General features: G+C 40.8%; 1 protein-coding gene across 1 annotated transcript in view; it reads left to right on the forward strand.

The window, feature by feature from the left end:
* POLA1 (DNA polymerase alpha 1, catalytic subunit) overlaps positions 1 to 23,249 on the forward strand; it is a 330,913-nt gene that overhangs the window by 149,804 nt on the left and 157,860 nt on the right. The window contains exon 32 of the mRNA XM_008272470.4: positions 4,552 to 4,726. Coding sequence (XP_008270692.3) covers positions 4,552 to 4,726 — 175 coding nt within the window. The remainder of the gene's footprint in view (positions 1 to 4,551; positions 4,727 to 23,249) is intronic.

Below are 23,249 nucleotides of genomic sequence, written 5' to 3' on the forward strand. Positions count from 1 at the left end.
AACTCTCTTCTTGGTGTAGGGTTAATCTTATGAGTATAAAAATTAGCTGAAAATTGATCTCTGTAAAAAAAAAAATAGAAAAGTAGGAGGGAGGAATAGTAAAGGTGGGATTATGGTGTAAGGAAGGTGTTGGGGGAAGAATCATGTTCTCAAATCTGTATATAGTGAATGCATGGAGTTATATTCCTTAAACAAAATTAAAAAAAGAAGGTGGATTAAAAGGAAACATTTTTTGCCTCTATTTTTTTAGTTTTAATTCACTACTAAAAATTATTAAATTCAGTATTGCTGGCCGGCGCCGCGGCTCACTAGGCTAATCCTCCGCCTAGCGGCGCCGGCACACCGGGTTCTAGTCCCGGTCGGGGTGCCGGATTCTGTCCCGGTTGCCCCTCTTCCAGGCCAGCTCTCTGCTGTGGCCAGGGAGTGCAGTGGAGGATGGCCCAAGTGCTTGGGCCCTGCACCCCATGGGAGACCAGGAGAAGCACCTGGCTCCTGGCTCCTGCCATCGGATCAGCGCGGTGCGCCGGCCGCAGCGGCCATTGGAGGGTGAACCAACGGCAAAGGAAGACCTTTCTCTCTCTCTCTCTCTCACTGTCCACTCTGCCTGTCAAAAAAAAAAAAAAAATTCAGTATTGCTATGATACTAAGGATAGACGGGTCTTTCCAGAAATTTAAGATGGTATAAATCTGATTTCCTGATTTTTGTTGAAAGGTCATCTGAATACAGCTGTGTGCATGAAGATGGTGCCCAGTGATTTTTTTCACACTGTTTTTGTTATTGATTGTTGCCTTACTCTCATCTAACAATTCAGGCTTCTAGAAGGGCAACAATTAAACCTGATTAATTCTGCCTAATTCCTTTTTATATGTTATGAAACACATAAAACACAACAAACAAGGCTTTTAATCTGAGGTTTCTCTTTGTTTCTAGGTATGTTAATACATCTTTGAATAGGTGAAACCCAGTTGAGAAGTAGGCCCAATTTGTTTACATCAGGAAGCTAGCCAGAGAAAGAAATCCTTTCCTGTGGGCTTCTGGTATAGAAGGTTGTCTCTGCTTTAGGCTGGGTGCTGAGCTCAGAAGGGACTGATTGTCGCAGAAATGAAAGAATTGGATTCTCATTATGATCATTTCTGCAGAGCAACTGAGCACTGTGAATAGTTGTAATTCACTAGTCTGAATTTTTAAAAAAATATTTATTTATTTGAGAGGTAGAGTTACAGACAATGAGAGAGAGAGACAGAGAGAAAGGTCTTACTTCCATTGGTTTACTCCCCAATGGCCGCAATGGCCAGAGCTGTGCCAATCTGAAGCCAGGAGCTTCTTCTGGGTCTCCCATGCGGGTGCAGGAGCCCAAGCACTTGAGCCATCTTCTGCTGCTTTCCCAGGCCATAGCAGTGAGCTGGATTGGAAGAGAAGCAGCCGGGACTAGAACCTGGCACCCATATGGCATGCCAGCACTGCAGGTGGAGGATTAACCTACTGTGCCATGGCGCTGACCCCCACTAGTCTGAATATTAGATTTTGTTGCTTCAGACAAGAGAAAGAGTAAAGAGAGTTGTTAGATGTTGGTCTAGTAGAGTTATGACATTTTGATTTAGAGACGATGGTGACATCATATGGGGCTGATGTGGGTCAATTACATAAAATTTTGCAACCTTTTTTTTTTAAAAAAAAATATTTATTTATTTATGTGAAAGGAGAAAGAGAGAGTGAGTGAGAGAGAAAGTGAGAGCACTTCTACCTACTAGTTCACTCCCCAAATAACCACAACAACCAGGGCTGGGCCAGGCTGAAGCCCGGAGCCCAGACTGCATTCTGGTCTTCCATGTGGGTGGCAGGGTCCCAAAAGAAGCCTGCTGACTTCCAGGCTCATTAGTAGGGAGCTGGGTCAGAAGCAAAGCAGCCAGGATTGAAACTAGCACCTCTCTACAAGATGCGGGTATTACAAGTGGCAGTTTAACCCATTGTGACACAAATGCCAGCCCCATATATATATATATATAAGTTTATTTGAGAGGCAGAAGGTCAGACAGACAGCTCCCATCTGATAGTTCACTCCCAAATTGCCCACAGCACCCAGGGGATGACTGGGGCCAAAACTGGAAACCAGGATGCAATCCAGGTGTCTCATGTGGCAGGTAGGAACCCAACTACTTGAGCCATCTCTGCTGCCTCCAGTGTTTGCATTAGTGAGAGGCTGCAATTATGAGTCAGATTTGGGAATCAAGTCCAGGCAATCCATTGTGAGATGTGGGCATTTTGACTGCTGAGGCTAAACTCCTGCTCTCACAACTTTCGTTTTTATGGAATAAAAAGAAGTCTTTGGATAGAGGCTCCCCAACCCAACTTCCTTTCCTTTAAGTAGAGCCAGGTAAACAGTGCAAAATGACATACCCTTCATTTCATGCCTATATATATATATATATATATATATATTATACATTTATATATTATGTAGTAGTTAAAATAAGTTGTGTACATTATTTTTTTTTTTACAGGCAGAGTGGACAGTGAGAGAGAGAGACAGAGAGAAAGGTCTTCCTTTGCCGTTGGTTCACCCTCCAATGGCCACCGCAGCCGGCGCACTGCATCCGGTGTGCTGTGGCCGGCGCACCGCGCTGATCCGAAGGCAGGAGCCAGGTGCTTATCCTGGTCTCCCATGAGGGGCAGGGCCCAAGCACTTGGGCCATCCTCCACTGCACTCCCGGCCCATAGCAGAGAGCTGGCCTGGAAGAGGGGCAACCGGGACAGAATCCAGCGCCCCGACCGGGCCTAGAACCTGGTGTGCCAGCACCGCTAGGCGGAGGATTAGTCTATTGAGCCGTGGCGCCAGCAAGTTGTGTACATTATTAAAATAAGTCAGCATTATGACTCAGATTCCTGCTTGAGGGAATCAGATGAACAGAACAAAAGCACCACACATATGTTGCTTGGTTTTCACTCCTCTAAACACCTTTTTGGTTTTTTGGGCATTTGGTAAAGCAGTTAAAGTAGTGCTTGGGATGCCCACATCCCATATACTCAGTGCCTGGGTTCAAGTTGCATCTCTGCTTCTGAATCTTGCTTCATGTGGCCGATGATGTCTCAAGTATTTGGCTTCCTGCCACTCAATGTGGGAGACTTGGATTGACTTTCCTGCTTCCAGTTTTGGGCTGACCCTTGGCAGTGGGAGAGTGAACCAGCAGTTGGGAGATGACCCCCCCCCCTTAATTAACTAATTAATTAATTAATTTTAAAGGTGGAAAACAAGAGTAGGTGTTGTGGCGCACCGGGTTAGGCCACCATTTGGGGACATCCATGTTGTCGCATATTGGAGTGCATGGTTCAAGTTCCAGCTACTCCATGCTTCCCATCCAGCTTCCTGCTAATGCACACCAAGGGAGCCAGCAGATGATGATTCAAGTTCTTACGTTCCTGCTGCCTACGTGATAGATCTGGATTGTGTTCCAGGCTTTTAGCTTCAGCCTGGCCCAGCCCTGACTGTTGCAGTCATTTGGGGAGTGAACCAGTAGATGGAAGATCAATCTCTCTGTCTCTCTCTCTCTTGTTTTCTCTGCCTTTCAAATAAATTAAAAAAAATTGTAAAAGGTGTAAAATAGGGGACAGTGCTGTGGTGCAACACAGCTGTTTGAAGCCCCGGCCTGCCCCACTGGCATCCCATATGGGTGCCAGTTCAAGTCCCATCTGCTCCACTTTGGATCCAGCTCCCTGCCAATGCACCTGGGAAAGCAGTGGAAGATGGCCCAAGTCCTTAGCCTCTGCACCCGCTTGGGAGACCCATAAGAAGCTCCTGGCTTTGGATTGGCCAGCTCGTGCTGTTGTGGCCATTTGGGGAGTGAACCAGCAAATGGAAGATCTCTCTCTCTATCTCTCTGTAACTGTCTTTCGAATAAATAAAATAAGTCTTAAAAGAAACAACAAAAAGGTGGAAAATAGTATCTCAAGTTAGCCTCAGTTTTTTTTTTTTTCGTTTGTGGTTATGATAAATAAATTAAATATCTTCAGCTTACAAAGGAAGCGTAAAATTTGTCCTAGTCAGAAGACAAATTAAGACGAAGTCTGACATTTGTGGATGACTAGATAACAGAGGTAGACACACGATGAATGTTGTTGCTGGCATTTGGGGAATAAACCAGTGGATGATAGTTACTCCCCACCCTGTCTGTGTCTCTGTCTCTCTGCCTTCCAAATAAGTATTAAAATAAAAAACCTTTCTGACTAGACTCATGTTACCAAGTCTTCTCAATGTGTTTTTGCTTTATGGCAGGTGGAATTAATCTAGTCAGTGCCTTCTTGTTTCATATTGTGACAAAAAATAGAACATAGCACATGTGGGATTTATGTTCTGGACAGCGGGTGAGATCGAGACTGTGAGCTTCTTCCTAGTCTTCTTACTCTTAGATACTCAAGTATATGACGTGTTCTGCAAGAGGTTCAGAAGACTTGTTGGTGTTCGAAATAGAATAAAACTTTGTACTGTCCTTGCTTGTTTGATCCATCAAGTGTGTATGATTGATTTTCTTGCAACTTACTGTGTCTTCTTTTAGGATGGCTCGAACCTCACGGCCAGCCAGAGGGCCTATGCTCCTGAGCAGCTGCAGAAACAGGACAATTTAACCATTGACACCCAGTACTATTTGGCCCAGCAGATCCACCCAGTTGTGGCGCGAATCTGTGAGCCAATAGATGGAATTGATGCTGTGCTTATTGCCACCTGGTTAGGTAAGTTTCCCAAGCTCACACAGACCCTCCAGGAACAGCAGCATGTGTAGACCTCCTTCGACTTTCAGGATCCCTGTTTATGAGCACAGAATTGTGTCTGGCACTTCTTCATATTTATACAGGATTTTTAACATAAAAAAATTAATTGTTAATTATTTGATTCTCTCTGAATATTGTACTTAAATTCTTTTGAAACTAGACTTGCTATTATCTTCTTAAGACTTGGCTTCCTTCTAATTTCTCATCACCCCGTGAAGTACTAGCCAATCCTGAGGCTTCAGTGTTTCTTTGACTTTTTGCTATTTCCTAATGATCATTGTCATCTGTTGCTTAGAAGTATATTTCATAATCAGCCATGATTTCGTTTCTAGATAGCTAACATATAAACAGATACATTGGTTCTAAGATCTCTTGGCTGTTTTCTCTTGTAAGCAAATATGAGAAGACTTCCTAATAAAACTCTTGATTACTACTGTCTATAAGTCATGTCCCAATGCTGTTAGCATCTCATTGACTGACTTTGTCAATTACAGACTAACTCTAGCCTTATTTCTTCATTCATCTCTCCATGTCACCTAAATATGGCACTGCTCATTCTGTCCCTGCTTATGGAAAATTCTCCTTCCCCTTTTAGGAAAAATCTGGCTTAAGCCCTGGCTGTGGCATCCCAGGGTTGTGGGTTTCATTTCTTGTTCTGATATTCCCAACCCTTCAATCATTTGTCTACACTCGGTTCCTTGAGTCACAGTTAGAGTTGTCCTGGGGGAAAACGAGGTGATGAGTGAGATGCTCAGCACAGCGCCTGGGGCCTAGAGTGTCCAGGTGGTAATAGCCGCCTCCCTCCCTCCAGTCAGGCTTCAATAGAAATATATCCATACTCTACAGACCATGGGGTTTGCACATAGGGCTCAGTATGCTATGCATTTGCGGAATGAGATTGAATTTTCCACAGATGTTTATCAAGTCATTTATTTTCCATTCTGTCCCTCTTGTGTAGGTTTCTGAGGTGCTCCCTGCCACCCCCATCCCCACTACCCCATCAGTGCCTGCTCTGGAAGTGGCAACTCGTTTTTGACGTTTGCCTAAGCAGAATGTAATTAGAGAGATAAAATTCTGCTACTGAAATAATCATAATGATGTATTCTCTAAGTTGAGTTGTATTTATAAATCCTTAGCTCAGAGGAGGGGCCCGTTAAGGTGCTGTATCTTTGAGCTTCATTTTTCCCTCCTCTCTTGTACATTGCAAGCTTACTCTGTTGGATGCTCTGTTACTTTGCATGTTACCTCATTCAATCCTTGCAACAACCTCACGAGGATATGTTGTATTAGCTCCATTGTACAGACAGGGAAGCCCATTCTTTGAGCTTGGTCTTTTCACATAGGTAGTAAGTGGCTGTGATTGGATTTTTACCCAACTGTGTGATTCCTAAGGCTGCGCTTTTAACCACTGTGCTAAGCTTTCTTGCCTCCTCGCAGCACACAGAGGCTGTCAAAGAGATTCTCAACCTGGAGGGGGATGGTGTGGACGGGCAAGCATGTGGATCTTTATCTTCATGTTCACTTCCCACAGTGCACCCCCACATACCACCACTGAAAATCACTGTGGAGAAACAAGTTTTTTTTAAAGAGTGAAACTCTCAGTTTTTCCCATCTGTTTCATCACAAGTCTGATCTAAAGATAAACCATTGCCCTGGCCTTGCTTCATTTTGACTTTTCCATTGGCCAGCACTGATAGGGGACAGATGGTACAAGCCCCATGTTGTGAGTGGCATTTAAGAGAGAAAAGTGTAGAACCTTGTATCTTAGCCAAGAAGCCAGACAACAAAGGCAATAAAGGGTGATAGGAACCTGCGTGGGTGCAGAGGCCTGATGCCCATTCAGGTACGTTAAGCCCGGGTCATACCAAGAGGGGCTAGACTGATTTTCTTGCTTCCAAAACTCATAGCTAAAATGATTTTTGTTCATAAGCACTGGGAATATTTTGTTTTGCTTAGAGAGGTTTTATCGTAATTGCAGTTACCTTAGTGTCATAGACTGCCTTGTGGAACCAGTTTCACAAATTCCTTGCAAAGCCAGTTGTGTAGGAGTGGGTCCTGCCTCTCAGAAGTTCTATGCTGTCTCGATCTAGTCTACAGAGGCAGTCCCCACAGGCTTGCCTGTGATGCCACCATGTATGCATCTCTCCTACCCCACATCTGGAAGCTCTTAAGGCATAGCTGGGCTTTGTGGCTACTGTTCTGGCGAGCCTCTGCTGGTGCCTTGTAGCCTAGATAGGCCTGTGACTTCAGCCTTGGAGTGGCTACTGCTGTACCCCTGTGCAACTGCTTTTCATCATTTTTGTCTTCTGCTACTGATTGCAGTTTTTACACTGAGAGTATCTGAAATTGTCATCCTTATGTAGTCCCCCTCCTCCCCTGCTCATCCTCTTCTCCCACCCTGCTGCCCGCCAGCACCAGCAGTATATACATATCTATGCACATTAGTTAAAAATCTTTTATTCTTTTGTCTCTCCCTGTTTTCTCATAGGAGGCTCAACATTAATGAAATGCAGGCCTAGAAGTGCCCATCATGATCTGTGGGAAACATTGAAGCTTGCCAGGCAGATCTCTGCAGGCATTTGCCCCCTGCCCTATCCAAGAGCTGGGTTTTTATCTGCACCCTTCAGTCCTCCATTCCAAGTGAAAAATTCGGGTGACTGTTCACTAGGGGCTTCAAGCCCCTCGTTATCAGTTCTCTGGAAGCCTGTGGTTTTAGAGAGGAGGAGGGAGGAGATGGGGAAGTGGTAGCAAAGTAAGGGGAGTATTAGTGGGTACGTGATTTCTAAGAGGTGCAAGCTGTAGGCATAAAATTACTGTAATTTGTTTTTAAAATTCCAAATCTGTTTTCTTTATATAAAAAACTGCAGTTAGTGAACTGACACTGTTAAATAAGTTGAAGTGTACAAATGTATACATAAAATACAAGCCCTCCAACTGCCTAATAACAGACATAAAATAATTCTCTTGCTTTTAATGTAGTTTTTATCTTTGATTAATGAAATGTATTGCAGTATTGAAACTTTAGTGAAGTTTGATACTTTGTCCTTTTAGTTAGCACAATGAAATCCGGAATAATGGCATAATTTCATTTAGGAAAATTATAAAGTTCATGATTTTTTATTTTTAAAACTCTTTTGTGGAGAGCAACTATATTTTTCAACTACCTTTTTCTTTTCCTATTGCTTTTATACTGCTTTCCTTGAAGTGAAAGGCAAGCATCAAGTGTTGGTTTTATCCTGTGGCTTCACTTTGGAAATTCTCTATTTCTCCCTGTCAGGATGCCTCCTGAAGTCTGTCTGGTGGCATGTTGCACAACCTGGTGTTTCAAATGGGAAGGACATTTTAATGAAAAGGAGAGAGGATAGTCTGTTAAATGAGGGAATGAATAAGTCTGTTGAATTGAAAGAGAATAATTTGTTCTCTCTAATAACTAATGGTCCTCATTATCCCACAGTGAAATGTGTATCATTTTTCTGAAACCCATGCACGAATATTGCTATTGGGCTTAAATAAAGCCAAATTTTACTCTTTTCCATCTGTGAATAGGAAAAAAATACAGTATTACTCTTCTTATACAATAGCCCAATGGGAAACATGGCCACTAAAACTTGGAACTCTTAGCTTTTGTTCCCCAGACTATAGGTTTTTCTCTCTCTTGTTCTAATAAAAGTTCTCTATAGTCTCTGGATGGAATATTCACAGTATGCTCAACCATCCAAAGAGTCTTCTAACCTGGCAAACCAGACCAGTGATGAGACTAGTCTAAAGTTCATTCTTGAATTTTATCATTTAATAAATTCCTATTTTGTGCATAGTAATACTTAGGATTTTATACAATATCTTTCTTCCAATGAGTATATGAGTAGTGATTTGTATCCATAGTTATAAATTACATTTCTTTTTTTAATAAATTACATTTCAATAGTTAGTGGTAAAATTTCAGGCATTTGGCTATCTGGGCAGTTTTTTTCATTGGTCCTGAGAAATCGTATTCCTGGGTTAAATTACAAAGTGAAAATTTCCTTTCTAAAAATTATTAAGGGCCAGTCTTGCGGTGCAGCGGGTTAAGCCACCACCTGTGATGCTGGCATCCCATATTAGAGCACCAGTTTGTTTCTCCTGCTGCTCTACTTCCCATCCAGCTTCCTGCTAATGTGCCTGAGAAGGCAGCAGGTGATAACCCAAGTACCTGGGCCCCTGCCGCCCACGTGGGTGACCTGGTTAGAGTTGCGGGCTCCTGTCTTTAGCCTGGCCCAGTCCTGGCTGTTGAGACTATTTACGGAGTATTCCAGCACATGGACGATCTTTGTCTCTCTCCCTCTCTCTCTGTCACTCTGCCTTTCAATTAAATTAAATTAAATAAATCTTGAAAACACAATACCCACACCATTCATGTTACAGATGGTAGTTTTTGTCAGTAGACAAGGTCCTGTGTTACTCTCTAAGAAGTAAGTGTATCTAACAGTGTGCTAACCAATATTTGGGAGTTCTTTTGAAAGATCTGCGAATATACACCTACAAAAAAATAGTGGAGGGGAGAGAGTAGAATGATGCCACCAGCAGATGCCTCAGATATTTGTCAGTAAAGACTTGGGCCTTTTTTCATTATTAGGTTCTTAAAAGAATATACATCCATAAATGTCTCTTCCAATTCTTAAATCTCTTATAGCATAGTCAGTAGTAAAATTGAAGACTGGCACTGTGGCATAGTAGGTTAATCCTTCACCTGCAGTGCCAGCTCCCATATGAGCACCGGTTCCTGTTCCAGCTGCCCCACTACCGATCGAGCTCTCTGCTAGGGCCTGGGAAAGCAGTAGAAGATGGCCCAAGTGCTTGGGTCCCTGCACCCACGTGGGAGACCTAGAAGGAACTCCTGGCTCCTGGCTTCTGATCAGCATAGCTCCAGCTGTTGCAGCCACTTGGCGAGTGAACCAGTGAATGGAAGACCTCTCTCTCTCTCTCTCTCTCTCCCCTTCCCTCCCTCCCTCCCTCCCTCCCCCCCCCGCTTCCTCCCTCCCTCCCTAATTCTGCCTCTCAAATAAATAAATAAATTTTTTAAAAAATAGTAAAATTGAAAAGCTATGATCAGATGCCCAGCTGATCAGTGGATCAGTTGATAAGAACTGCCTCCAAAGAATGGAATTCCATTCCAAGCACATGAGCCAAAGGTTTATTCTCCCAGTCTTGGAGTATGAACTCTTGCATTCATTGAACAAATGAATGTTGAAGACTGTGGTGTCATAATAGGCACTATGAAGGATACAAAGTTGAGTCAGCTGTGGATCTTTTACTCAAATTATAGTTCAGTTGTTTAGTTGATTTCACTGTGCTGGAGAAGTCTAGGGGACAATACAGTGTCTGTCCCTAAAGAGGTAAAATGAAGGGTTGTCAGGGAAGGCAGATACCACTGCTATTTGAAGACACCGGGAAGTGTTTATACGAGGTGCCGTGGGAGTGGGCTGTGGAGAAGCCAGTATGTCGTTGGGAATGATTGCCTATTCCCACTGCTGTATAATTCTTGCAGCCTATGAGGAGCTACAAGGGGCCTGCATCTCTGCATGGGTAACCTGTGCTATCTCAGCCACTCCAGACAACACTTAAGGGAGTTTGTAGAGAGCCTCTTTGGGGGTATCAGTTACAGAAATTTGCACCTGAGTCCGTACAATGTGAGCACTTGATGGATTCTCCCTCACTAGCCCACAACAGGGCCAAGCAGTGGTACTGCTCACTGAATGTAAGCAATGAGGCCTCTGAGAACTTTGAACCAAATTAGAGCAGGTTTAGAATAGTCGCATTGGAGTAGTAATTCTTAATTCTGGCCTTGTAACACTTGGAGTTTCTGAAGAAAAATAAGAATTTCTCATAGTACTCAAATTAGATCAGAATTTTTAAAAAGATTTTTTTAATTCTAGAGACAAAGTTAGATAGAAGAAGAAGATAGACAGGGAGAAAGATCTTCCATAGGCTGGTCCACTCCCCAAAAGACTGCAAAGTGGAGCTGAGCTGGTCCAAAACCAGGAGCCAGGAGCTTCTTCTGGGTCTCCCACATAGGTGAAGGGGCCCAAGGGTTTGAGCCATCTTCCACTACTTTCCAAGGTGCATTAGCAGGGAGCTGGGTCTTAGGCCGGCGTCCATATGGGATGCCAGCGCCACAGGCAGCAGCTTTATACACTATACCATGGTGCCGGTCCCTAGATTAATTTTTTGAAAGATAGGGTTTCTAAAATTGAGTATACCAAAAGGGCACTCATCAAAGATTGTGAAGCTTGTAGAAAAGTGGGTAAGACATGATAAATGTAAAAGCTAGATAGAGCATTTTACAAAAATTTGTAAACTATATTAAATATGTATGAATAAGACAGGAAAAGGTAAAAGTGGTGGACTATAGGTTCTCACTTTTCTGACAAAATATTAATACTGTCATTTTTAAAATTTTATTTTATTTATTTATTGAAAGAGTTATACACAGAGAGAAGGAGAGGCGGTGGGGGTGAGGTCTTCCATCTGCTGGTTCACTCCCCAGTTGGCTGCAATGGCCGGAACTGGGCCGTTCCGAAACCAGGGGCCAGGAGCCTCCTCCAGATCTCCCACGTGGGTGCAGGGGCTCAAGGATTTGGGCCATCTTCTACTGCTTTCCCAGGCCACAGCAGAGAGCTGGATGTACGTGGGGCAGCCAGGATGCAAACTGGTGCCCATGTGGGATGCCGGCACTGCAGGCAGGGGCTTTACCCGCTATGCCACAGAGCTGGCCCCAATACTGTTATTATTAAAAACAAGACAGGGGCAGACATTTTGCATCGTGCTTTGAGCTACTTCTTGGGACACCTGCATCCCACATCAGAGTGTTTGGGTTTGAATCCTGGCTCCTGATCCCAGCTTCCTGATGATGCAGACCCTGGGTGGTAGCAGTGATGACTAGTGGTTGGGTCCTTGCTACCTAGGTGGAAGACCTGGATTGAGGTTTTAGATCCTGCATTTCACCTGGTCTAGCTCTGGCTGTTGCGGGCATTTAGGGAGGATGAGGAATTTCTCTTTGTCTTTGTTGTTTCTCAAATAAACAATTTAGAACTAACATCTTTAGAATAAAAATAAGACTTTTTATAAAATCAGAAAGGAAAACATTATAAAAGGATGGGTTGTTTGGGGCTTTACTGTTTTCCCCTTACATCTACCAGTGTAACTGGAAGAAAATAGGTCTTTGTTTTAAGCAGCCATCTTTGGTGTATTATTTTATTTTCCAAACACGTTTTTCAAAGACATTTAGTTATTTGAAAGGCAGAGAGTCCACTGATCTACTCCCCAAATGAGTACAATGACTTGGTCTGTGCCAGACTGCATCCATGAGCTAGGAACTTCATGAGGTTCTCCTGTGTGGGTGGCAAGGGCCCAAGCACTTAGGCCATCTTCTGCTTTCTCAGGTGCATTAGCAGAGAGCTGGATTGGAAGTGGAGCAGCCAAGACTCAAACCTGCGGTCCTATGGGATGCTGGCATTGTAGGTGGCGGCTTAATCTGCTGCCCCAACATGCCGCCTCCTTTTTATCAAATATTCTTTCAACCTAAACTCACTCTCTCTTCTCAGGTTTAAAATAGGAAAGAAGTTTCTGAAGTTTTTTTTCTGCCTAGTCATACACATCTCGTTAAGTTAAAATTCATTCTCAGGGCTATAATGAAGGGCATTAAAAAACCATTGAGGGAGGTCATTAGAGTGCTGCCCCACAAGATTTTTTTCTTCTATCAAGATGTTGGGAGTTATATTCTGCAGGACAGTCAAAGTCTTGGGTATTTCTTTAACCTAAGGGTTTGGCAATTATTTCTATTACAATACTCAAAAATTTCTGATCTATGTTATGAAGATATTTATTTATTTATTCCCCAGAAACCATTTGTTTAAGGCATACAAACTTCATGCATTTCATACATTAAACTTTAGGAACATAGAGATTCTTGCCACTTGTACCCGCACCTTCACCCTTCTTCCTCTTCCCTCTCCTTATTCCCATTCTTATTTTTTACGAACATTTATTTTCTTTTTTTTTTTTTTTTTTGGACAGGCAGAGTGGACAGTGAGAGAGAGAGACAGAGAGAGAAAGATCTTCCTTTGCCGTTGGTTCACCCTCCAATGGCCGCCGCTGCAGCCGGCGCACCGCGCTGATCCTGGCAGGAGCCAGGAGCCAGGTGCTTTTCCTGGTCTCCCATGGGGTGCAGGGCCCAAGCACCTGGGCCATCCTCCACTGCACTCCCTGGCCATAGCAGAGAGCTGGCCTGGAAGAGGGGCAACCGGGACAGAATCCGGCGCCCCAACCGGGACTAGAACCCGGTGTGCCGGCGCCGCAAGGTGGAGGATTAGCCTATTGAGCCACGGCGCCGGCTTGAACATTTATTTTCAATTAATTTTATATACATAAGATTAACTCTATACTAAGTAAAGAGTTCGACAAAGAGTATTAAAAAAAAACTTCCTGAACAGGTTTAGGAATTAAGGTGATGCTGGCTTTACTGGAGGAATTTGGGAGGATTCTCTCCCTTTCAATTGTTTTGAATAACTTATGAAGAATTGGAGTTCTTTAAATTTCTGGTAGAATTCAGTAGTGAAGCCATCAGCTCCTGGGTTTTTGTTATTGTTGTTGTTGGGAGGGTCTTTGTTACTGATTCAATTTCCTTCTTGGTTCTTGGTCTGTTTAGGTTTTCTCTGTCTTCCTGGCTCAATTTAGATAGGTTGTGTAAGTCCAGGAATCTATCTACTTCAGTCTTTCCCAGTTTGTTGGCATACAGCTCTTTGTAGTAATTTCTGATGATTCTTTTTATTTTTGTGGTGTCTGTTGTTAAATTTCCTTTTTCATCTCTAATTTTATTGATTTGGGTCTTCTCCCTCTTTTTTCATTAGTTGGGCCAGTGGTGTGTCAATTTTGTTTATTTTTTCAAGAAACCAGCTCTTCATTTCAATGATCTTTTTTTTGTTTTAATTTTGTTTATTCTCTAATTATTTTATTAATTTTGGGATTGGTTTATTGTCTTTCTAGGTCCTTGAGATGCATTGATAGCTCATTTATTTGGTGCCTTTCCAATTTCTTGATGTAGGCACCAATTGCTTTAAACTTTCCTCTTTATACTACTTTTGCTGTATCCCATGAGGTTTGATAAGTTGTGTTGTCATCTTCATTTCCAGAAATGTTTTGATTTCTCTTTTAATTTCTTCAGTGACCCATTGTTCATTCAGAAGCATGTTATTCAGTCTCCATGTGTTTGCATATGTTCTAGAGATTCTTGAGTTGTTGATTTCCAGTTTCATTGCATTGTGATCCAAGAAGATGGATGGTATGATTTCAATTTTTTTTTTTAGTTCACTGAGACTTGTTTTATGGCCTAGCATGTGGTCAATCCTAAAGAAAATTCTGTGCACAGGTGAGAAGAATGTGTATTATGCAACTGTAGGATGGAAAGTTCTGTAGATCTCCATTAGGTCCATTTGCTCTATAGTTTCAATTAAGTCTGTTGTTTCCTTGCTTATTTTCTGTCTGATTGATCTGTCCATTGCTGAAGTTGGAGTTTTGAAGTCCCCCGTTACTTTTGTATGGGAATCTATGTCTCCCTTTAGATACCTTAACATTTCTTTGAAATAGCCAGGTGCCCTGTAATTGGGTACTATGTAAACGTATAATATATGTTTATTAGATTTTATTATAGTCACATCTTCATGTTGAGTTGATCTCCTAATCATTACTTAGTGCCCTTCTTTGTCTCTCTTAACAGTTTTTGTGTTAAAGTCTATTTTGTCTGATATTAGGATGGCTATACCAGCTCTTTTTTGGTTTCTGTTAGCATGGAATATATTTTTCCATCCTTCCCCCTTCAGTCTGCATGCATCTTTGTTGGTGAGATGTGTTTCTTGTAGGCAGCAAATAGATGGGTCTTGTTTTTTAATCTATTCTGCCAGTCTGTATCTTTTAACTGGTGAATTGAAGCCATTTACATTCAAGGTGACAATTGATACATAACGACTAGGTCTTGACATTTTCCCATAAATATTCCTGTTGTTTACTTTGGGTTTCCTTTGTACTTTTACTGGTCATTTTCTGCCTTCACCTTCTCTCATAGTGATGACCATGTTTCTGTGTTTTTGTGTATAGGACATCCTTAGGCATCTTTTGTAAGGCTAGACGAGTGGTGACAAATTCTTTGAATTTCTCTTTATTATGGAAGGTCTTTATTTCACTTTCATTAATAAATGAGAGTCTTCAGGGTACAGTATTCTAGATTGACAGTTTTTTTCTCATAAGACTTGGAATATGTCTTACCATTCTCTCCTAGCCTATAGGATTTCTGATGAGAAATCAACTATGAGTCTAAGATCCTCTGTAAGTAATCTGGCATTTCTCTCATGTGCATTTTAGAATCTTTTCTTTATGTTTTACTGCGGAGAGTTTGACTACAATGTGTCATGGTGAAGATCTTTTCTGGTCATGTCTTTTAGGAATTCTGTGTGCTTCCTGTACTTGGAAATCCCTTTCTGTCTCCAAATTAGGGAAGTTTTCTGTGATTATTTCACTAAAAAGGCCTTATAATTCATTGTCTCTTTCCATGTCTTTAGGAACTCCTAAGACCTGTTGGGTTGTTTGATAGTATCTCCTAAGTTTTCTAATTTCTTTTTTTCTAGGTCTGACTGTAAAATTTCTGGAGATTTCTAAGTCAGATATTCTTTCTTTTATCTCACCAAGTCTGTTGTTAAGGCTTTCCCCTGCATTTTTTATTTGTCCTATTCTTCATTTGTAATATTTCATTTTGATTTCTCTTTAAAATGTGTTTCATGGGAAAAATTTTCATTCATGTCATGTACAGATTTCTTTAGTCCATGAGTTTGCTTCTGATTACTTCTAAGTAGTCCTGTGATCAATTTTTATGTTTTCCGTTTGCTGCATTTCTTCAGTCTCTTCATCTTCACATTCTAGTATTCAAGTATTGTTATGTTCCTTATTCTTGTTTCTTGAATTGCTGCGTTTCTTTTTAGGCATTTGTAGAAATAGTCTCCCACCAACCACTGTGATAGCTTTTTATTATGCCTCTGTGGCTTAGTGGAGTATCTGAACTTCCAGTGAATACCCATAGGCGTGTGCTGGATGTGCCCTTGGAGCTCTGTTCACTGCTCCAGGGTGAGTGGAGTGTCTAAGGTAACACCGAAGTTACAAACTCTTTTTTTTTAATCAGAGGGGAGGTTTAATTAGCTCTGTTGGTGTAATCTTACACTCAGCTCCTATTCTCGAAGGAGATTAATGCCTGGGTGGTAGCCCCAGTGAATACAGTCTTCACCCCACTGCCGCAAGAAGCACAGGAAGGATCCGTGCATTCCTCAATCTGAGCAGGGATCCCACAGCAGTGACCCTCACCAGAGAATCAGGAAGCCCTGAGCATGTGGAGCCGCGCACAGTGACTGCCCAGAGACCCAGCTGCACCCTGCACCCTCCCACGCAGCCACAGTGTTTCCACAGTCCCAACACAAAAGGCCCCCGCAGTCACGAGCATCCAGCCTCCTGTCAGTTCTCCCAGCCAGACTCGGGCATCTCCTCTCAGCTGGTTGCTGGGTGCACGGACACAAGCTGGCGCAGCTGTTATATATATCCAAAATGGTGCCTGCCCTCTCTTACATAGTTACGGTACACCGGTGCCAGGTAGTCGGGCAGAGAGAAATGTGCCCCTTTTTGTTCCCTCTAGGTTGTCAGGTACACTGTCCCCCAACGGGCTCCAAGCTGGACGCAAGCCAGGCTCTTCCCTCAGCTTTGTTGCTAGTGGCCTGGGCTGCTGCAGTCTGCTCTCACCTCACTGCAAAGGTGGTGCTGAGACTCTTGGCTGCTGGGGTCCTGAGTTGTGCGTGTCCACACCCTCCACGTAGATCCACAGTGTCCCTCTGATTTGCTTTGGAATTTACTTTGATGTTTTCTGCCTAACTCTTCCCTGAGATTGTACTCACTCTACTTTTTTCTTTTTTTAAACTATCTTCCCCTAGAGTAGAGCATTAAGCTCCCTCCCTATTGTGCCATCTTGGAGTCTCTGAGACACTTATTTTTGATGTGAAAGGCATCTTTTGTTGTCTGTCACTTGTATAGTGGATTATTTATCGTCAGATTGGATATATAATATTTTCCAAACTTTTAATTATGGAAAAATGTGAATATCCAATAGCAGAGAGAATTGTATAAAAACTTCATGTACTCATTGCCCACCTTCAGCACGCAGCACGTGTGATCAGTTTCACTCCTCTTTCCCACTTCCCCTGATGATTTGGAGGTGACCCTTAGATAGTACTTTGTCTGTAAAGATTTCATTTTGTATTTCTGAAAGGCGGAGATTTTCCCATCATCGTCATCTTGCACAGTTCTTCATTTCCTCAGATGTCCAGTAAGTGTTCGTTTTTCCCTGATCATACTGTGAGTGTAGTGTTTTAAAAATAATTCCTTGTCCAATTGGAATCTAGTCATGGTCCATATGTTAATTTCCTCTCATCTTTTTTCTTTCTTTATTTGATCCTCCCAGTTTATTTGTTGAAGAAATGGTTTTTTTTTTGTATTAGAGAATTGCCCTCATTGTGCAGTCTGCTGATCATATCCTAGTGGTAGCCTTTAGCGTGTTCCTCTCTCTTTTGTGTTTCCTGTAAATTGCTTGGTAGATCTAATGACTGGACAATATTTAGTTTCAATTTATTCTATTTTCTCTTTTATTACTACCTCCCACATAATGGTGTGTATGCATCTCTAAGGACGTACATGATGTCCAGTGGAGATTCAGGTATTTTGGAAACATTGTATTTTGGTATACCTTAAGTATTTCATAGTCACTGTTCTCCTCATTTTCAATATAAATTTTCTTGTGATATGCATACAGAAAAGTACACAACACCCAACTCAGCAACTTCATGAGTTTTCACTAAACACAAACCCATGTAGTCAGCACTGAATTCAAGAAACAGAACAAGAGTATTTTAAAAAGTTCATGGAAAATGGAATTAAATGGTAAACTTTTTTTTTAAATTATTCTGATGCAAAACTTAACTGAAAAGTGTACATCTGTAGCTTGTGGTTTCCAGGAACTTTTTGAAGATTCTCTCATATATTCTTTTTTTTAACTTCCTTTTTTTTTTTTTAAAGATTTATTTATTTATTTGAAAGTCAGAGTTACAGAGAGAGATAGAGAGGTCTTCGATCCGATGGTTCACTCCCCAATTGGCTGCAGCGGCCAGAGCTGTGCTGATCCGAAGCCAGGAGCCAGGAGTTTCCTCTGGGTCTCCCACGTTGGCGCAGGGGACCAAGGATCTGGGCCATCCTCTGCTGCTTTCTCAGGCCATAGCAGAGAGCTGGATCAGAAATGGAACAGCTGGGTCTCTAACCAGTGCCCATATGGGATGCTGGCAGTGCAGGCCAGGGCATTAACCCGCTGCGCCACAGCGCCAGCCCCATCCCTTATATGTTCTTAAATGTCCAGAAGTTCCCTCATATCTCTTAGAAACCACCTCCCATGTAATCTCCCTCCCCCTAATTACTCTCATGTCTTCTAACATCATAAATAAGTTTTTCTTATTTTTTGGAAATTAAATAAGTTGTGTCTTTATCTTTTGTGTCCTGGCTACTTTCACTTAGTATTTTGTTTGTGAGAATCATCTGTATGGTTGCACATAATTTCTCTTATTTTCGTATAGTATTTCATTGTGTGAGTATCCCACACTTTATACCTATCTGCTATGGATTGTTTCTACCTTTGGGCAATTATGAATAGTGCTACTTTGAGACATTTCATGCATTTCTGTTGGGTGATTAGTAGTTGTCTTGCTAGACCACCGGGAGTAGACTTGCTAGGCCACAGGGAATTAGTATATTTACCTTTCGTGGATCCTACCAATTTTCCACAGTGGTTCTACTCATTTATACCCCTTATTAGCAGTATATGAGGGCTCGTGTTCTCACTAATGCTTGGCATTCTCTATTCTCTTCATTTTATGTGGTGGCATAAGATTGCTACTTTATTCTTTTTTAAGATTTATTTATTTATTTGAAAGTCAGAGTTATGCAGAGAGGGAAAGGCAGAGAGAGAGAGAGAAAGAGGAAGAGGAAGAGAGGGAGAGGTCTTCCATCTGCTGGTTCACTCCCCGGATGTCCGCAGTGGCCAGGGCTGTGCCAATCTGAATCCAGGACCCCGGAGCTTCTTCTGAGTCTCCCATGTGGGTGCAGGGACCCAAGGACTTGGACCATCTTCTACTGATTTCCCAGGCCATAGCAGAGAGCTGGATCAGAAGTGGAGCAGCTGGGACTTGAACCGGCACCCATAAGGGATGCTGGCACTGAAGGTGGCAGCGGCTTTACCTGCTCCTCCACAGCATCAGACCTGATCATTACTTCAGTTTATATTTCTTTGATGACTAAGTTGAGCACATTTTCATATGCTTCTTGGCCATTTGAGTAACTCCTTTTGTGAGGTGCCTGTTCAAGTCTTTTCTGCTTAGCTTTTTCTTATTGACTTGCAGTTATTCCTTACATATTCTTGGGCCTTTGGGTATGGAGATATTTATTATATATATATATATATATATATTATATAATATATTTAGTGTGGTTTTTCCATGTATAATTTCTATAATTTACCATGAAATGCTCAAATATGAAAAGTATTATACAACGAGTTTATCAAGATACAGATAGAACATTTGCCTCACCCCAGAATATCTCCATCACAAAAGTAAGCATTCATTTCTGTTACTCTAGGTTAATTCTTTATGTTCTAGAATTTATCTATAAATGTTTGTCTACAATATGTTTTTGTGTTCGACTTATCTTGCTAAGCATAGTATTGTGAGAACCTTTTAACTTTTGTGTATCAGCAGTTACTCTTTTTCATTGCTGAATAGTACTCCATGATAGACTCTACTGGTTTATCCATCCTCCTGTTGATGGACATCTGAATTTATTTCCCCTTTTAGCTATTACGAGCTTTCTTGTATGATTCTTTTTATGCATATAGCTCTCTGTAAAATTTCAGTGTGTCTTATTTTCTTTAATCACACTACATTTCCACCTTGTGTATTGTCCTCTAAGAAGTCCCGTTATATGAAAGTCTGGAGTCATGCTAGAGATACATGATTTACTTCATAAACGAAATTTTTACTAAAAAATTCATGATAGGATTCCATTAATTAGCTTCTCTAGTAGTTTAAATGACTCATAATGCAACTTCTTGGGAATACCACTGCTTATGTGGCATTTCATTTATATGGATTTTCCCTGTTTACCACTTACATGAACATGTATAGTTGGCTTTACTTTAGTTGTTTGTACTGTTGCTGATAGGGGCCTTGTCTTTTGGAGAAAGGAAAATTTTTTGATCAGATGTATCAGCCTCTCAAATAACTGTATGCCTTTTGTTATAAACAAGTCAGATCCTCTTGACATTGGGCGCAAGTGAACAATCTAAAAACTGCTATATTTACAGTAGTTAGAAACTGCTGTGGTAGAAAAATAATTTTGTGCTAGATGTCACATTGGGGGTGTGTGTAGTAAGACTGTGGTGAACTTAAGTAAAAGCAATGCTGCTAAATTGATGCACACCAATGCTTGTGATGTTACTTTCTATAAATATGTCTTGAAACATGAGACCTTTGATCCTGTTGCCAAAATAATGTGAGATCTCAGAAATTTTCTAATTATAAATGACAGTATTTTAATTTCATTCCATTGTCTCTTCTGTCCCACCCCATCCCAGCACAAGTGACTTGGTCATTACAAGCCACAGGATTGAATTAAAGCATACATCATCTCTGCTTATTGTGGGGAAAACCACAGCTGCTCGTCCCCCAGATAACTGGTTTTGCAAAGTCCAAGCAGGTTGCTCCTTCCTTTATTCTGTGCCTGACCAAATGATTCAAGTCACCTGTCAAAGCTAGTCTAGTAGAAGTAGAAGGTGCTTTTCTCAAATGGGGCATAAAGTTTGTTTCTTTAAGCCAGTTGTTTAGAGAAAGCTGTCAGTAAACAAGGTAAGGAATTTGGAATTCAGCTTTGTGTCTCTTGATTAATCTAGTTACCCACTGTATGTGAGAAGTTTAATATTAATTATACAAGGTATATGCATGTAGGGCAAGTGTGATGATAAAGATTATGCGTTAAGGTCATTTCTGACAGAAGTGTTTAATTTTGGAGTGACAGTTACAAATGGAATTAGATGTACCAGCTCTGTCTTGCACATTTTAAAATTCAAAATATCCACCTCTAGGTGGCAGCACTAGATACTTTTTCCCTGTTTCACTCCAGTCTTAATAAGTTGTGGTATAAACAGTAAAACTTTTAAGTCTACTGAAACTTTGAAATAGGCTGCTAGTAGCAATTCCATGAGGTTTTGGAAAAAATTAATTTGTATGTTGAATACGTTTTCTGCTTATTTAAGTGTAGAGTTCTACCTTTTGAAAAAAGATTCAGCAGCAGTGATCCTTATTTTTTAACACAGCATTATATGTTTTCTTAAAATGGTGTAATTTAGCTCACTTTGATTTGCTTGATGAAATTATAATTGTTAGCCCAAGAAAATCACTTTTTGCAGTGTTATTCTTGTTTTCAAGTATTTTGTACAAAGGTCATTTCATTATATACATAAAATTTTAAAGAAATCATAATGTCTTCTCCCTTTATGTGATATTTTTAACATTTCACATTGAACAGCGATCAAAAGAGTACTGAGATTAAGCCCTTTCCACTGAGAAAATTCAGCTCAAGAATAAATCTGAAGTGGTTGACTAAACCAGTTGGCTTTGTTACTTGCCATAGGAAGATTCAAGTCATTTGTAGAAATGGACATTTAGGGTAGAGATTTCTTGAGGCCTGATAATTTCTCACAAGTTATCGGACATTTCTCTTAAGTGGGAAGATGGCCTGTGCCCACTGTTGGCTTTCTTTGTGGCAGCCTGCCCTGGGCTAATGTGTACAGCTTTCTGCACTCAGGTGAACTGACTGAGCCTTGGCTGGTCGGGAGAGCTAGAGAGCAGCACCTATTGGTCCCTTTTCACAACCCTGCCAAATTTATGTATGTGCAGGCCACCATTGTTTTCTTCCTTGATCTTAGGACTGTGAAGAAAGCTTGCCTCTTAGAAAAATCTTGTTTACTATTTATCTTCCTCCTTACTTTTGATTAGTATTGGCCTGGGAAATTCATTAATAATTATAGAGTCAGAAAAGGTGACACTGCTTTCTCATAATCTCAAAGCAAGACATTATGTGAATACAGTTGGGTTCACAACTGCAGTTTAATGAATTAGCAACAGTTACTTTCCACTACATAGGACAAATGGCCTCATTCACAGGCATGCTCTCTCAGTTCCTTTGCCTCTCCTTTTCTTTAAATGTGGCGTCTTCAAAAGTTCGTGGAAATCAATGCTAAAAGAGAACTCTGCATGGATTTCAAATTTTTTTACACCAAAATAAACTTATCTTTTAGCTCTGTTTTTCCACAGACTTTTTGAAGTGCTGTTATTTACTCCCACATATGTCACCAAGTTGTTCTTTCACTTAGGGGATAGATAACTTGTAAAATAAAAATGCATTAGTCTTGGGACAAAGTGACATATTAACAGTAATTTATGTCAATAGTAAAGAACTGCTTTTCAGATTGTTCTCATTGTGTACTCCTTGTTTGTATTATATCCTATCACTTTAGGAACCAGTTTAATTCTTATAACTTAACTGCATATGCAGCATGAGCATTTTTCATATATTTTTATATGGAATTAGTGTAGTGTAGATTAAATGATGTTCATTCACTATTCTGTGTTTTCATTCAAATGACATTTATTGAGTGCTTACCATGTAATAGGCATCATTGAACTTGTTTTATAGTATTTGATTTAAGTGAAACATATCTGCATTTTGGCAATGAGAAATCCAAGATTTTGTGTCTCACTCATCTTATTCTTTATTCAGTATCTTTCTAAGGTCTAAGAGTCTGTCCCAAGTATTTTTATAATTACTAGATGTCACTTGACAACTGCCCAAATATGATCTAGGATTTCATCATTGAATTTGTGTGTATTTATTAGATTATCTTCCTAAGCAGCCATTGATAAATGTAAAACAATTTTTAGGTATTTTTGCTGTTTTGAACTTTTTTTGCCCAGTGACTGTTATAGGATATTTGAATCTAAAATAAATACTAAATACAATAACTTTCCTTAGATTTCCAAAAGTCCAAGGTTTTAGGAATTGCTGAGGGATGCTTTCAAGAAAATATTATAAGCTATGTGGTATAGAACAATTATCTTTAAGTATAAATTCAAAAGTATAATTTGACACATAGGCTATACCCAGGATAAATTAAATGTGATTGGCCTAAAATTGTTTCTTTTCTTTAAATAGCTTGAGGAAACAAGACAACATAAGCTATGTATTGATTGATTTCTGGTGTTGTTTCATTTGAACTATGAAAGGTGTATATGTGGTTTCAGGATTATCTGTCACATTTTGG

This window comes from Oryctolagus cuniculus, chromosome X (genome assembly GCF_964237555.1).
Source record: "Oryctolagus cuniculus chromosome X, mOryCun1.1, whole genome shotgun sequence".
Lineage (NCBI taxonomy): Eukaryota > Metazoa > Chordata > Mammalia > Lagomorpha > Leporidae > Oryctolagus > Oryctolagus cuniculus.